Below are 17,558 nucleotides of genomic sequence, written 5' to 3' on the forward strand. Positions count from 1 at the left end.
TCGCTCTGTCTCACTCTCCCGGGCGCGACCCCCCCCCCCCCCTCCCCCCTTGATCAACGATGACTTCACTTTCACGAGTTTACCCTCCTCCTCGCTCCCTCCACCCCATCCCCAAATCCAAACCGCACTCCTTGAGCGCTTCCCTCGCTTGTCCTGTCACCGGCGAAGTCAGCCACGCGTGTGTGGTTCATTTACTTATCAGCTGATTGGGCCATTCATGGTTCCACTGTGTGAATGTGATACACTGTAAATGATACGGTCGCAGATACACCGCGTTGTATTCATTTACACAGTATCCCATTCACAGACCCTCCCCTGTCCAGCTCATTCAACCCATTGACTGCCTCTCCACTGCCTCACCTTCTCGTCGTCTCACCTTCTCACTGTCTTACTGTCACACTCACTCACTCATCCACTCACTCACTCACTCACTCACTCACTCACTCACTCACTCACTCACTCACTCACTCACTCACTCACTCACTCACTCACTCACTCACTCACTCACTCACTCACTCACTCACTCACTCACTCACTCACTCACTCACTCACTCACTCACTCACTCACTCACTCACTCACTCACTCACTCACTCACTCACTCACTCACTCACTCACTCACTCACTCACTCACTCACTCACTCACTCACTCACTCACTCACTCACTCACTCACTCACTCACTCACTCACCCACCCACTCACTCACCCACCCACACCCACCCACACCCACCCAACCCACCCAACCCACCCGCCCACCCACCCACCCAACCCACCCACCCAACCCAACACACCCACCCAACCCACCCACCCACCTACCCACCCAACACACCCACCCAACCCACCCACCCACCCACCCATCCACCCACTCACCCACCCAACCAACCACCCACCCACCCAACCCACTCACCCACCCACCCACCCACCCAACACCCAACCACCCACCCGCCCACCCACCCACCCAACCCAACACACCCACCCAACCCACCCACCCACCCACCTACCCACCCAACACACCCACCCAACCCACCCACCCACCCGCCCATCCACCCACTCACCCACCCAACCAACCACCCACCCACCCAACCCACTCACCCACCCACCCACCCACCCAACACCCAACACACCCACCCAACCCACCCACCCACCTACCCACCCAACACACCCACCCAACCCACCCAACCCACTCACCCACCCACCCACCCACCCAACACCCAACCACCCACCCACCCACTCACTCACTCACTCACTCACCGTCTTGCTGCCTCGCATGTTCAAGGACATGCTTCTCACTCTCGCTCGCTGTCTCCTTTATGTACTGCCTTAATTGCTCAACCTCCCTCTTACCTTTTCGGCCACTCGGGTTCATTCTCTCAAAGTCTCACTCTCTCCCTCACTCACTCCCCACGTCACTATCCCAGCGTCTCGTTCACCGCCCCACTCATTCACGGTCCCTCCCACACCCCGACTAACGCGGCCTCCTTCACACTTTTACACACATTGGCATCTTTACTCTGAGCTCTTGTCTCGGTATTTCATCTCTTGACACACATTCCCCCATTCACTGTGGCACTCATTGTTCCATTCATTCGTTCAAGGACTTCTCCGTTCGCCCATCTGGAGCGCAATAGATACCCAAAGATCTAGACTAGCCCACATCTAATTAAATCGAGAGTGATGGCGCAGTATGCGATCAGGCCTATTTGCTGAAGAGTAGAATGACTGGGATATTCAAGTTTGGAAATTCAGCACCGTTACACACATTTTCTGTCACCTTAACTGTTATTGGAATATTTGCCCCAGTATCATGTTGACATGCTTTCAGCGGAATCCATCTTTTGGACATACCATACCATAAAAGGGAAAATACCGCGCGTTCGGCCTCAGCATTTCTGGGTCCTGGGTGCGATTGAGTGGGTGGGGTAGGAGGGATACCAACGCAAGGCTGCCTGGCTGAAACGATGGCATGTAATGCGTACCATTTACCATTGTTTCGAACACACTGTGACTGAGATCCCTTAACGAAACCCCCAACTTCAACATTTAGTCCCTTGATCAACGTTGTTGTATCCTGATATCAGGAGACTGATATCATGCACATTAGTAAACATTAGTAAGGCACGATTCATTACATTGAAGCAACCTGATCAAACGAGATAACGTTGCTGTTCATTAATACTGGTCACTAATGCTGGTCATTAATATACTTATGTGACATTGTGGTAACTATGTGGGGCTGCAAAACCGATCCTATTACATTGCACTTCTAGTCATATTGTAATTATATACGCTTACCTATTACATACACATCATTGACGTGCTATTGGATTGACATGTTTTAGTTTGAGGCCGACATCGTAATACTGTTCAATTAGGCCAGCGTTATTACAATGCAATATTGCGATACGATTATGTAATCATATGACTGGCAAGAATTATATTGTGGTTTATCTCTGACTTATATGATTTACACTTGTTTAATCGATGGCTGTGCGTGACGACATATGACTTATATTGTGGTACTGCATGATATATTGCAGTTTTATGATTGACATATATTAAACATACGCGTAATTAATCTTACTTTAGTTATGCGACTGGATATTTGTGTGATTATATGACAAACACAGTTACGTTTCCCGTATCGTTATACTCTGGTTATTGAGTTGAAGCAATATGTTGTTGCGTCATACACATGTTTTAATTATTATATCATATTCTATTAAATTTACCGACATACCATGGTTTAAGGGGATGTAAATAAAAGTTTGCAATGCAGAAAATAGTTAACATTTGGAGATCCCTCTTAGCGAGGATAGTGGAATAAGGATCAGTCAATGTGTTCGTTGGGGATTTTGGTGCGGGGAAAGTGTGGGGAAATGGTGTTGATGGAATTATTCACAAAATGCTGGAGTAACTCAGCAGGTCAGGCAGCATCTCGGGAGAGAAGGAATGTTGATGGAATTGTTCCGCTCCCAAAACAATTCAGTTGTAACAATTCATTGACGGTATGCTTGGTATTATTCCATCTAAATGGCTAACTTTAAAGTAGTTATACGAGCGAATATTGTGTTTATGTATGACTGATATTATCGTATTTTATTATCAGGGATGACTATTTTATTATATGTTGATTAACATGTTTTGCTTATTTTGTGAACAATATGATTGAGCTATAAGATGTGATTGAGATTGTATAACATGATGGAAGATGACAGTTCAAGTTGGGAAGACCATTGGAAATATGAGATCTTTGGCCTTATACATGGACAGTACCAAAACAAGGATCTTGGTTAGATCCCAGCTGAAGTATTGCATTCAATTTTGGGGGGATTGCCCAGTTTGTAAAATAATTGATCAATAACTATAAATAGTTTTTGAGAGCACAAAGGAATATTTGGTACACGGGACCAGCGATGCTGGTATTAATTAAGTTAGATAGTGGGACTAGAAGAAAACTCGGTCTGAAGAAGGCTCCCATCCCGAAAAACTGCTTATCCCTTCCCTCCACAGATGCTGGCCGACCCACTGAGTTACTCCAGCACATTGTGTTTCGTTTGCGATTCCAGTATCTGTAGCTCCTTGTATCTCTATATAATAAGGAAGATGGGTAAAGGGCCAGCAATGGAGGAACGGAAAGATCGCAAAAAGCTGTAAAAAAAAAAAATAGACTAGGTCCTGGAGAAATATAAAAGTAACATTAAAATGGACATAAAATTATTAATGTACATAAATGAATGTGTGAATGCAGGGGAATCCTCCGAGCAAATGTGGCAGACATGTTGGTAGCAGAAGACAGAGAATCAATGTTGTTGACCAAGGAACTTGTGGCGAAATGGGGATGATTTATGTTATTGTCTGGAATATGTTGTCTGAAAGGATGGTTGAAACAGACTCAGTTGTAAGGTGGAAACAAAGAACGGCAGATAGTGGTTTACCAAGGAAAGGCACAGAACGCTGAAGTAACTCAACGGGTCAAGCAGCATCCCTGGAGAACATTGGCTAGGTGACGTTTCGGTTCGGGACACTAAAGGATTCGAGAGTTGTGAATTGTGAAGCAAGAGGATTATAATAAGGTCACTGGGTAAGCACGAAGTGAACACATGGTTGGGTGAAAGGGTAAAGAAATGCAAGATTTTGTTGTAGCTTTTATGGAAGCAAGGTGCTTGGTTACATCGTGCTACGATTTGATATTGTAATCTTGGGAATCACCATATCGCGGGTTGTCTATTCATTAATATTCCTGCCATGTGCTTGGCATTATTATATTGCAAGTAGTTCTTGCAGTTACACCATTGCAATCACCCTTCCCATTCTTTCAACTCGGGGCCACTGACTCCAAGATACTCAGTCCTCCCCCCATACTTTTCCAATGGCCCAATATCAAACCTTTGGGCGTTCTGTTGTGTTATTAATGGCAACCAATTGTCAGAGAAGCAATAGACGATGGCAGAACAACTGAAAGGATGGATATGGGTAATTTAGAAATCTAAGCAACATAGTTTTTTCAAGAATCATATCTAGTAACAGATTATCATATGCACAAGCACCGTGAGGTACCGCTAGAATGAAAATCTCGCTAGCAGCAGCATCTCGGGCACAGGGACTGAGACAAACACACAGAAACGCAAATTAGACGTACATACGCATCAAATTCTGCAGGGATGTAAATTAAAAAAATAATGTGCTAAATAAATGTTACCAACTTTGAGATCAGAACAAGGGTCAGAACGGGTCTAAACAAGGGACAGGCAGTAAAATGGGTTGCAAACTGATTATAAAACATAAACAGCATAGGAGTTAAGGATACTTGTTATAACAGACCGTAGATGGGAAAGTGGTGTTCCAGAATCAAAACTGAGACTGCCGCTGTTTAACATTGATATCACTTATCAAATGTGAGCATCAGAAGCACAATTTCTACAGAAACCGCCACTATATTTGCATAGACACTAGTTTTGATATATGAGGGATACTGGGGCGTTTAATAGAAAGAACAAGGATTGTACATAGGAAATATGTAGCGAAATGGGTTAAAGGAGCAGAGGGATCTGAGGGTGGAGTAATAAAAACATGTAACAATGCAGATTTATAACTCCCTGAAAAGGCAAAGTTATACTAAATGTATAAAACATTTGCTTTGAGCTGACTTGGAAACGTTCTGCTTTCCATATTATTTAAGAACAATAAAGAATGCTACGGGCACTCTCGGGTAGATGTAAAAACAATTTAATTGAAAAGGGTTAAAGTGGCTCTAGAAACAAAGGGGCTGAAGGATAAACCAATTTTAAAGAAGGGGCACTAATAAAATGAACTATAATCTTAAAGGAAGAATCTTTATTTAGAGTGGCAAGATTGTGGGAGTTTTACCATGGCTGAGAGACGCAGCATAGACTCGGTGGTGTGTGGGGAGTGTAAGGATTATGTTGATTTAGGTTAGTCGAAGAAAAATTAGAGGAGGCTTATATGGAACATAAAGGTCGGCATAGTTTATCGTACTGAACGGCCTGTTCCCGTAGATCAAAGGCAACATACCGGAGAAATACAAGGGGAAAATGTGTAGGAAGGAACTGAAGATGCTGATTTACACCGAAGATAGACACTAAACGCTGGAGTAATTCAGCCGGACAGGCAGCATCTCTTGATAGAAGGAATGGTCCCATCCCTTCTATCCAGAGATGCTGCCTTTCCCTTTGAGTTAGTCCAGCGTTTCGTGTCCTTTGAAGGAGAAAACGTTGTCAGTAGGGGGCACAGACGACTGCAGATGCTGGAAACCCGAGCTAAAAACAAAAGTCTGGAGGATACTCAACGGGTCAGTCAGCATCTGTGGAGGGAATGGTCAGCCGTCTTACAACCTCTTGGTGCTCGAAATGTCACGTTAATTATTATGTCATGGCTTATTATATTGCAAATGTAAACTTTATATTATGAATTAATACGACTAGTTAAATAATAGCTGACGGGGATAATATGATATCGTGTCTATCTTTGTCTTAATTAATTTAATTAACTGATATGTTTATAAGGGTTAGTTTTGATATGTTATCGTGGTTTTGATCGGAAACTTCTTAATTATTTGGAATTATTTTGCTCAACACCATGTTCAAATGTCAGGCAACATCCTCGAGAAACGTTACCTCTCCTTTTTCTCCAGATCAGCTGCCTGACCCCGCTGAGTTACTCTGTGTATAATCTTATATTATAAACCAACATCTACATATTTTGTCTGCAGTTTCTTCATACGCATGTCTGGAGAACGTGGATAAATGGCGTGTAGGAAGGAATTGCAGATGCTGCCTGGCCCACTGAGGTACTCCATCACTGTGTCGTTCTTCGGTGCAAACCAGCATCTGCAGTTCCTTCCTACACATCCCAGCAGAACATGGATAAGTGGCGTTTTGGGTCGAGACCCTTTCCGTCATCCCGTCATCTACCAATGTTCTCCAGAGATGCTGCCCGACCCGCTTAGCTACTCCGGCATCTTTTGTGGGGGCTTTTTTTGTTGTAAACCAGCATCTACAGTTGCTTGTTTCGACCATATTCAAATAAATGGTCTAGGTGAATTCTGAATGACCGGCGATTGTCTTTGGTGTAAATGTAGCATCGGCGCTCTGCAGCAAAGCAAAGGCGAGCAAGTGGCAGCCCGATGAAGTTCCTCTGGGCATGAGAAACAGATCCCATCCTCTGGGGCAGACTATTTTAAAATCTTGCAGTAATTCATTCCAGCAACACATCTGCACGACCCAGCATTACGCAACCATCTGCTTATGCCGTGCCATAATAAGACCGAATTTTGTTTTCTAAGAAAATGCACTGAATATTAGAAAATTAAGTTTGCAATGTTTCCATATCAAAGGGGACATGTGCTTGCCAAACCTAATATATTAGAATGATATCAGCATTTCGATTCAGTAATGTTGCAAAGGAAAGCGAGCAGTGTAACGTTTGGACTGCGTTCCTTAATTAGTATAAATACTGATAAATAATATTTTAAAAGTGAGAATTCAGAAATAAAGACGGAATTGAAACAGAAAGTGTTACAACCTTTTAATGTTACCAGGCGGGCGGTCGGAATTGATGCTACGACCTATTTGGCAGCGCACAGCTCCCTTTTTCCACGTTCTGCCCTGATTTTGCACACCAAAGCGCATTAGAACCTAGATTTATTGGACTGGAAAGTATATCAAACATTGGCGTTTCATTAACATTGGCGATAAAATCCAAGCAGTTTTTTTTAATACAATACCTCGATACAAAAGCATGTGCTCTATTTGCACGTATTCAGCCCGAATCAGAAAGAAACGCGATGAGCCAAAATGTGCATACATTTGACTCCCAAGTATGCGTTCTGAAACTGCAATTCTAAAATATGACCAACTTATCTAATATCTTGTCCGCTATTTGAATAAACGCACTTTCGTTCACATGCATACTTTCTTAAACATAGAAACGTAGAAACATAGAAAATAGGTGCAGGAGTAGGCCATTCGGCCCTTCGAGCCTGTACCGCCATTCAATATGATCATGGCTGATCATCCAACCATGGGGGGATCTAATAGAAACGTACAAAATTCTTAAGAGGTTGGACAGGCTAGATGCAGGAAGATTGTTCCCGATGTTGGGGAAGTCCAGAACAAGGGGTCACAGTTTAAGGATAAGGGGGAAGTCTTTTAGGACCGAGATGAGAAAGTTTTTTTTTCACACAGAGAGTGGTGAATCTGTGGAATTCTCTGCCACAGAAGGTAGTTGAGGCCAGTTCATTGGCTATATTTAAGAGGGAGTTAGATGTGGCCCTTGTGGCTAAAGGGATCAGGGGGTATGGAGAGAAGGCAGGTACAGGTTACTGAGTTGAATGATCAGCCATGATCATATTGAATGGCGGTGCAGGCTCGAAGGGCCGAATTGCCTCCTCCTGCACCTATTGTCTATTGTCTATTGTCCCCAGTTTCAATATCATACACAGTAAATTAAACAATAAGGCTCCAGCTACTTGGTCAGTCGCTTTCATTATTTTTTTTTGGAGACAGACACAAAATGCTGGGGTAACTCAACGGGACAGGCAGCATCTCTGGAGAGAAGGAACGAGTGACATTTCGGGACGGAATAAATTCCTGCTTTTTTCAACTGGAGATAACAGTGTAATTACAAATCACATTGACAATTGTACCGTTTTATAACACTCGCAGATCCTGAACGTGTCATTAAAGACGGGGGAAAGCAGGGAACACTTGGCGGGTCAGGCAGCATCGGCGAGGAAGGAACAAGGACAACCGTTAGAATTCAAGGAGCTTTCATCAGATGGCGTTTGACCCGCTGACTTTGTTTTGGATTTCCAGCATCTGTAGCTTATGCACAGTGACATATATAATAGATGCCTTCCATAGGCACCATAATAATTACACGTGAGAGTATATGTTGCTTGTGTAATGTGAATTACTGTATGCTAAATTATTTATTTCTATTATTTCTTTATATCTATAAAATACTTTGATATCCACATCGACAGTAAACATTTACTGCCCTCTTCCCATTGAGAAAGAAATGCAAGACTACTTCTTAACTTGACTAACGAGGAAATAAAATAACATATTCCTGGGAAAAGATCACTTTGGAAGGGCCGGTTCCGACGCGATGGGCCGAGTAGCCTGGCGCTCTACTCTGCCTCCATGAGAAATCACATTCTCCACACATTTCTACAAGTCAGTGGTATATTCATATGTGGGGCCTCTTTGCAAAAGGGAAATTCCAGTTGAATTAATGCGGCCTCCAGGGTAATACCCAATGCACCGCTCTGTTGCAAAGAATCACTGGCCGCGTTATGAAAAAATACCTTCTCTGTTGCAGCCATTCGATCAGTTAAGACGCATTTCAATTGATAAATACTTCGCGGCGGACACTGTTTTATACAATTAATGATTAGCCTTGGCACAGTTTTAAAAGCTAATTGTGAGTTACCACAATTTTCAGCAATACACAATATGACCGCAGATTACTTTTTTTTGCCATTAAAAAAAATTATACAGGAAAATCCCACCCCGATTTATTAACTTGTAAATGTATTATTTATCACTTAAAGACCATGTATGAATGACCATGCTCTGCGAGATTTAACCCGAGCGCAGAAATTAAATGCAATCGACATCGCAGTTTTATATACCAGTGCTAACTTCGAGTAACCATTGCATCCCCTCTCTCTCCACCCCTCCCTCGCCCAAGTCGCACCAGCTTCAAAGTCGTCTTGTTGAGTCTCATAGAAACATAGAAACATAGAAAATAGGTGCAGGAGTAGGCCATTCGGCCCTTCGAGCCTGCACCGTCATTCAATATGATCATGGCTGATCATCCAACTCAGTATCCCGTACCTGCCTTCTCTCCATACCCCCTGATCCCTTTAGCCACAAGGGCCACATCTAACTCCCTCTTAAATATAGCCAATGAACTGGCCTCAACTACCTTCTGTGGCAGAGAATTCCACAGATTCACCACTCTCTGTGTGAAAAAAACGTTCTCATCTCGGTCCTAAAAGACTTCCCCCTTATCCTTAAACTGTGACCCCTTGTTCTGGACTTCCCCAACATCGGGAACAATCTTCCTGCATCTAGCCTGTCCAACCCCTTAAGAATTTTGTAAGTTTCAATAAGATCCCCCCTCAATCTTCTAAATTCCAGCGAGTACAAGCCGAGTATCTGTAACTCGTTTTCACCCAGACCACAGCTAACGATGGCCTGGTTCCTTTATCATAGTTACCTTTTTGAATATCTTTCTTTCATTTGTTCTATATCTCTCTCTACATCGCCGTCTGTATCGCTCGTTTCCCTTTCCCCCGATTCCCAGTCTGAAGAAGGGTCTCGGCCCGAAACGTCACCTATTCTCCAGAGGTGCTGTCTGACCCGCTGAGTTACTCCAGCTTTTTGTGTCTATCTTCGGTTCAAACCAGCATCTGCAGCTCCTTCCTACACATAACCTCTTTATTTCATACATTATGCAATCCCACAAGGTGCACAGGTTTACAGATAGTTTCACAGACACGCTGTTATAACTGAAATACCATCCGGATATTCTGCAGTTGGAAGGCGAGGCATGCCAAAGGACTTGGGGATAAAACGTACGAGGCAACGACTGTACCAGAACATAAACGGACATAGGGATTAAAATACTAAAGGGTTGACTAAACAGGGCTGGGAAACTTTTTTAATGTCACTTCTGCTTGTATTGTTGCATCTTTACCGTGACAAGATAACGAGAAGTTCAGAGAGGACTGGATATAAAACATGTTTTTGTTACAACCCTGTCTTAGCGACAAGTAATTACACGATTGGGTAGGCGGTTCGTTTCCTGATGGGTAAGACAGTGTTTACAAAACGCAAGTTAAACCCACTTTGATTTTTTAAAAAACATTTTCGAAATTCGAAAGTTCTGAAGAAACATTTTGAATTTTTAAAAAAAGTTATCGATTTGAAGCAATATTAACATCAGCACTTCAGAAAGAAAAATTGGTGGGTTAACAGTGAATAAAAGGTGATTCTTTGCTGTAAGCGGGCTCAATAGTCTAACCCATTGCACCGCTCGGCAGTTCGGATTAAGTTGAAAGGAATGCTTGAGAAGTAACTTTGTTTTCGTGAACTATTTCGAACTTCCCACGAATGCGTGGCCGCTGGAATCTATACAGGGAGCGAGTGGTCGAGTTGTACCTGGATCCTCCTTCTACAGCTGTGAAGGACTCTTGTGGACTAATCAGCTAAATTATTTATTTTGTTTCACTAGCTGCGATACTTAAGCTATCACTTTCTTACAACCTGCCACCTCTGATGGATTAATGCAAGGAGCCGTTATGGAAAAAAAATCCCTTTACCAGATGCTGGGCTATGTGGCGTGTGTGCCGGCACATTCTGAGACGTTTTCACCACTCTTCCTCTCAGCCTTTCTCCGCTCGCACCCTAATCCCACCCGAAGTTTGAAGCTGATTAGAGTCGGGATGCACACCGTTCAAATTGACAATTCCCAATTTACAGCCCTCTCCACTACAAATCATCTTTGGCCAAAGACTTGTTTTAGTTGGTGCATTTCGCTAGCGAGACGCTCTGGCCACAACCTTCACTTTAGGACGTCCCAATTCGAAATAAAATCACTTATTGCTTTACCAGGCTGTTTAAATATGACCTGTACGTTTATATAACGTACATCCCCCCCCCCCCCCCCCCCGGTCTCTGCACCGCCCGCATTTTACAGGCCCAAGTGGCGACAATTACATCCAATCTACAGTGTAGTTGTGAAATAATCATGTGGCCATTATATACTGTATTATCACGATCAGTGTCGTAATCTCCTCATCGTCCAGGAGTTACTCTATTCGCCTTTGGCTGGCTTTGTTCCATTGATCGATCGTTGATATAGATAAATGCTTGAATTATTACAAATTCATCAAATGGCCACATGATCATTTCAAAACCACATTGCAGATTGGATATAATTGTCGCCACTTATATAATGTATTATACTGTGAATATAATGTGTTATACTGTGAATTATATATTGTGCTGTATTATGTAGAATATATACTGTGTTGTGTGTGTGTACACACACACACACACACACACACACACACACACACACACACACACACACACACACACACACACACACACACACACACACACACACACACACACACACACACATAGGAACTGCATATTACATATATATAATATAATATAATTATATATATTATATATATATGTGTGTGTGTGTGTGTGTGTGTGTGTGTGTGTGTACACACACACAACACAGTATATATTCTACATAATACAGCACAATATATAATTCACAGTATAATACATTACATTCCTGTACAATATGGTATATACATTATACATAATACAGTATATATCCTACTTTATATAAGCATAATATACAGTATAATACACAAAATAATTCATAATATTCCTTTCTAATGCAGTACACACACACACACACACACACACACACACACACACACACACATATGTTTCCAGCACGTTTCCAACGCGAAAAAGCGCGAGGATACCGTTTCAGTGTACCGAACTTCAGTGTGTAAAAATAACTATCCAGTTCGCTTTTAGAAATGGCCTGCATTTAATAGAATAACTTCCCTCAGATTTTGAAGTCCCACCGCTGCGAGGTACAGAGATGCAATATGTGTGTGTGTGTGTGTGTGAGAGAGAGTATGATCTGGGCCTTTCAACAATTCTGCTGCAGTACAAAGATCACACTCTCCTGGAGAGTAGTTTATGTATCCAAGCAGTGGGCTTTCCACTGAATGCTGAACGTTGACATAACTCTAGGCATGCAGCATACAGTCGAACCTAAAGCAGAGCTAACACAATCCCTGCCTGGACAGACATCAACTAATGTGAGATTTACGCCCAATATGATTACACGCACTAAATTGTAGGTATTAGCTGACGTTGAAATCACTTCAACTGGGATAAGGATGCTTTGTTTGGATTGTGGAGAAATATATACGATGTTCTCTCTTAATACAGCGCCCATCTGTTAAACGGGCGATATCACCGGACCAACCCGAGAAAGTGCGAGGAAAACATTTCAGTGTACCGAAACTTTAGTGTGTAGAAACGAGTATTCAGTTAGCTTTTAGAAATGGTTTGCATTAATAGGATAACTCCACTGAGATTGTCGAAGTCCCACCGCTGCGAGATACAGAGATTTTGTTAGGATTTTATCCATTATTTAAGGAATTTAAGGAATCATGATACAAATTGGGCTGAAGGCACAGATGCTGTAATCTGACACTGCAAATTATTTCGTTTACATATTCCTCTGCATGTTTATCCTGTCTCTACCGATATTAATTTAGAAACATAGAAACATCGATGCAGGAGGAGGCCATTCGGCCCATCGAGCCAGCACCGCCATTCATTGTGATCATGGTTGATCATCCACAATCAGTAACCCGTGCCTGCCTTCTCCCCATACCCCTTGATTCCGTTAGTCCCAAGAGCTCTATCGAACTCTCTTTTAAATTCATCCAGTGAATTGGCCTCCACTGCCTTCTGTGGCAGAGAATTCTACAAATTCACAACTCTCTGGGTGAAAAGGTTTTGATCACATCTCAGTTTTAAATGCCTCCCCCCTTTATTCTTAGACTGTGGCCCCTGGTTCTGGACCCCCCCCCCCCCCAACATTGGGAACATTTTTCCTGCATCTAGCTTGTCCGGTCCGTTTATAATTGTATATGTTCCTATAAAAATGCCTCTCATCCTTCTAAATTCCAGTGAATACAAGCCCATTCTTTCCAATTTTTCCTCATATGACAGTCCCGCCATCCTGGGGATTAACCTCGTGAACCTACGATGCACTCCCTCAATAGCAAGGATGTCCTTCCTCAAATTAGGAGACCAAAACTGCACACAATACTCCAGCTGTGGTCTCACCAGGGCACAACTGCAGAAGAACCTTTTTACTCCTATACTCAAATCCTCTCGTTATCTAAGACAACATGCCATTAGCTTTCTTCACTGCCTGCTGCACCTTTAGCTTAGAGATACAACGCAGAAACAGGCCCTTCGGCCCACCGAGTCCACGTCAACCACCAATTATCCTGTACACAAGTTTTATCCCACACACTAGGGACAGCTTACAGAGGCCAATTAACAGAGAAACCTGCACGTCTTTGGAGTGTGGGAGGAAACCGGAGCACCCAGAGAAAGCCCACGTGGTCACAGGGAAAACCTGCAAACTCCGTACAGACAGCACCCGTAGTCCGGATCGAACCCGCGTCTCTTGAGTGGTAAGGCAGCAACTCTTTTGCTCTGCCATTGAGCCACCCACCAAATTATTAAAACCAAATAATTCTGGCAGCTGTAAATGCACAATGATTGAGATGAATGGTACATCGGGGATTTCGGAAGAACTGTAAGATGCTTATCACAATCATTGATTCATACAGCACCAAAAAAAGGTCCTTCGGCCCAGATCATCCATACCGACCAAGATGCCCCATGAACCTAGACTCATTGACCGCGTTGGACCATACCCCTCTATACATATACTTGTTGCCCCTCAGCTTGCTATTAAATCTTACTGCTGTCAGCTTAAACCCATGTCAGTCTGAAGAAAAGTATTAACCCAAAGTGTCACCTATCCATGTTCTCCAGAGATGCTGCCTGACTCGCTGATTTACTCCAGCACTTTGTGTCCTTCCATGTCCTCTGGGTCTCTGATTCCCCTACCCTGGGAAAAGGACTGTGCACATTCACTCTGCCTATTTCCCTGGTCATTTTATGTACCTGATAAGATCACCCTTCAGCCTGTACTTCCTGTACTTCAAGGAATAAAATCTTAATCTGTCCAATCTCTCTCAATGGCTCTGTTGCTCAAACCCTCCAATCCTGGTAACATTCTCAAATATCTCCACATTCCTTCCAACATAATGGCATTTTTTTTTATAGCAGGGTGACCAAAACTGAACACAGTACTCCAGCTGCTGCCAATGTCTTTTACAATTGTAATATAACGTTCCAACCTCTCGACTGTCTTCTGGACATGATGCTATATACCTGGTCGTGTTTTTATAACCTGTTTAGACCAACTGGCTGGAATATTTGCAGATATCTTCGACTTCTCATTATTGCCGTCTGAGGTCCCCGAAGATAGACACAAAAAGCTGGAGTAACTCAGTGGGACAGGCGGCATCTCTGGAGAGAATGAATGGGTGACGTTTCAGGTTGAGACCTTTTGTCAGACCCGTCTGAGGTTTCCATCTGCTTTAAAAGGTGATCAATAGTATTGGTGCCCAAGAAGAGTATAGTGACATGCCTCAATGACTACCGACCAGTGGCACTAATGTTCGTGGTGATGAAATGCTTTGAGCGGTTGGTTGAGGTGCATATCAACATCTACCTCAACAAGAATCTGGACCCGCTCCAATTTGCCTATCGCCACATCAGGTCAACAGAGGATACAATCTCACCGGCCCTCTGCTCTGCACTGGGCCACTTGGACAAGAAAAACACACACGTCAAGCTGTTGTTCTTCATAGACTGCAGCTTGGTGTTCAACACCATCATCCACTCCAAGAGGGTTACCAAGCTCACGGAACCGGGCCACTGTGCATCCCTCTGCAACAGGTTCATTGACTTCCTCATCAACAGACCACAACCTGTATGAATTGGTGGCAACACTTCTTCCTCGATAACCATCAGCACGGGAGGACTCCATCACCGACTCCAGTATAACTACCTGCAAAGTGTACTGCAGTTTAGTTTAGTTTAGAGATACTAGTTTAGAGTGCAGTCACTCACTGAATCTACTCCAAAAGCCTCCTGCCAAATGTAGAATTCTATCACTAAGATGAACAAGGACAGCAGGCCCTCTCTGAAGGTTACCCCTCCATGAATCATATCATCTGATTTGGAAATATATTTCCAAGGACCCAAACAGTCTTTCCAGGTGAGACAGAGGTTCACCTGCACCTCGTCCAACCTCATCTATTGCATCCGCTGCTCTAGATGTCAACTTCTTTACATCGGTGAAACCAAATGTAGGCTCGGCGATCGTTTCGCTCAACACCTTCGCTCAGTCTGCCTTAACCAACCTGATCTCCCAGTGGCTGAGCATTTCAACTCCCCCTCCCACTCCCAGTCTGACCTTTCTGTCATGGGCCCCCTCCAGTGCCATAATGAGCCCACCGGAAATTGGAGGAACAGCACCTCATATTTCGCTTGGGCAGCCTGCAGCCCAGCGTCATGAACATTGACTTCCCCAACTTTAGATAGTTCCTCTGTCCCTCTCTTCCCCTCCCCCTTCCCAGTTCTCCCTCTATCTTCCTGTCTCCACCTATATCCTTCCTTTGTCCCGCCCCCCTGATATCAGTCTGAAGAAGGGTCTCGACCCGAAACGACACCCATTCCTTCTCTCCTGAGATGCTGCCTGACCTGCTGAGTTACTCCGCAATTTTGTGGAAATATATTTCTGTTGCTTCATTGTCACTGGAGCTAAATTCTAGAACGCTTGACCCAATAGCACTATGGAAATTAGTTTAGTTTAGTTTAGAGACACAGCAATGAAACAGGCCCTTCAGTCTACTGAATCCACGCCGACCAGCGATCACTCATACACTAGTTCTATCCTACACGCTAGGGTCAATTAACTGAAGCCAATTAACTTATAAACCTGCAAGTCTTTGGAATGTGGGAAGAATGCAGAGCACTCGGGGAAAACCCACGTGGTCACGGGGGGAATGTACAAACTCCATACAGACAGCACCCAAAGTCAAGATCGAACCCGGGTCTCTGATGCTGTAAGGCAGCAACTCTACCGCTGCACCAGAAGTATAAATGTTGTACAGGATGTTGGGGATATGAGGCAAGATATAATTAAAACTGACAAAATCGTAGAATCATGGAACTAACAGCACAGAAACAAACCTTTTCGGCCCACGTTGTCCCTGACAACTGTGAAGCCTATTTATGCTAATTCCATTTGCCTTATTTAAGTCCATTTCCTTCTATGCCCTCCTTATCTAAGTACTTGTCTAAATGTATTTTAAAGCTTGTAATTGTACCTGCCTCTACCACTTCCTCTGGCTGCTCATTCCTGCTCTTTGCAACTCTGAAGGTGAAGGCAGCTGAAATTTGAAGCATGGGGGCATACAGGTTCTGGAGACAGAAGAAAAACAGAAAGCTTTATTTTGGATTGCTTTCTTAAAGAGTTGGCACATGCATGTTCGTCTAAATAGCTTCCTTCTGAGTTAAGAGTTCCTGTAGTTCTGCGGTTCGATGGCGACTTACTGCGGCAACACCTAAGGTTACAGAGAAGAGAAGCAACTTTACCACCAGCATTTCCTTTATTCTGTGAAATCAAACTCCTCATTTTCATGGGTACATGTATTACTGGCAGATTCTTACAAACAGAAGATACAGCCGATGAACACAGACACATAGCTGGGAGTAGTCGTTGAACAGTGTGGGATTGTACTGTCTGGTTAGCGAACTGACTAATTTGCACTTTGCTTTTTCAGGCACCAACTTACAATTCAGGATTCATTTAAGAGAAAATTATTAAAATAAATTCCCCTCATTGCACCTCAAACACCTGCCAAAATGGAACATTTTATTGCATTTCATAGCATTAAAACTTTTAACGTTTGTTTTCTCTGCAGAATGGAAGAGGTTTTTTGCATTATGCGTTTTTGAAGAATAAAAACCCCCCATGTTGAAATTGGCCAACGTTTAAAACAAATAGGGCAGCCGGCCAATCCACATTGCACCTCTCCACTTCACTACAATTTAAAGATACACGAATGAAAGTCCAGGGCAAGTGTTTTGCGCAACATACTTCTTCACGTTTACAGGGAAAAGTTGGATTTCCATTTTGACTCTGAAAGTATGGACAAGGCTGCAGGATATGTGTGAAAGACTCCACCATCAAAGAGCTGCAGATTAAAATAGACAACAAGGAGACTGAATACAAGGCCATCCTCCATGTAAGTATCACTGCCAGCTTACAGGATATGACAGAGCGGATATGTACTGACTGGGGAGATTGTGCTCATGTACTGGGGATA

General features: G+C 43.4%; 1 protein-coding gene across 1 annotated transcript in view; it reads left to right on the forward strand.

Moving 5' to 3' along the window:
* The window catches only part of hlcs (holocarboxylase synthetase (biotin-(proprionyl-CoA-carboxylase (ATP-hydrolysing)) ligase)), a 197,445-nt gene extending 189,196 nt beyond the window's left edge, over window positions 1–8,249 (forward strand). The window contains exon 11 of the mRNA XM_078409680.1: window positions 8,182–8,249. Coding sequence (XP_078265806.1) covers window positions 8,182–8,188 — 7 coding nt within the window. The 3' untranslated portion in view covers window positions 8,189–8,249. The remainder of the gene's footprint in view (window positions 1–8,181) is intronic.
* The last annotated feature ends 9,309 nt before the right edge of the window (window positions 8,250–17,558 follow it).

This window comes from Rhinoraja longicauda, chromosome 12, assembly GCF_053455715.1.
Source record: "Rhinoraja longicauda isolate Sanriku21f chromosome 12, sRhiLon1.1, whole genome shotgun sequence".
NCBI lineage: Eukaryota > Metazoa > Chordata > Chondrichthyes > Rajiformes > Arhynchobatidae > Rhinoraja > Rhinoraja longicauda.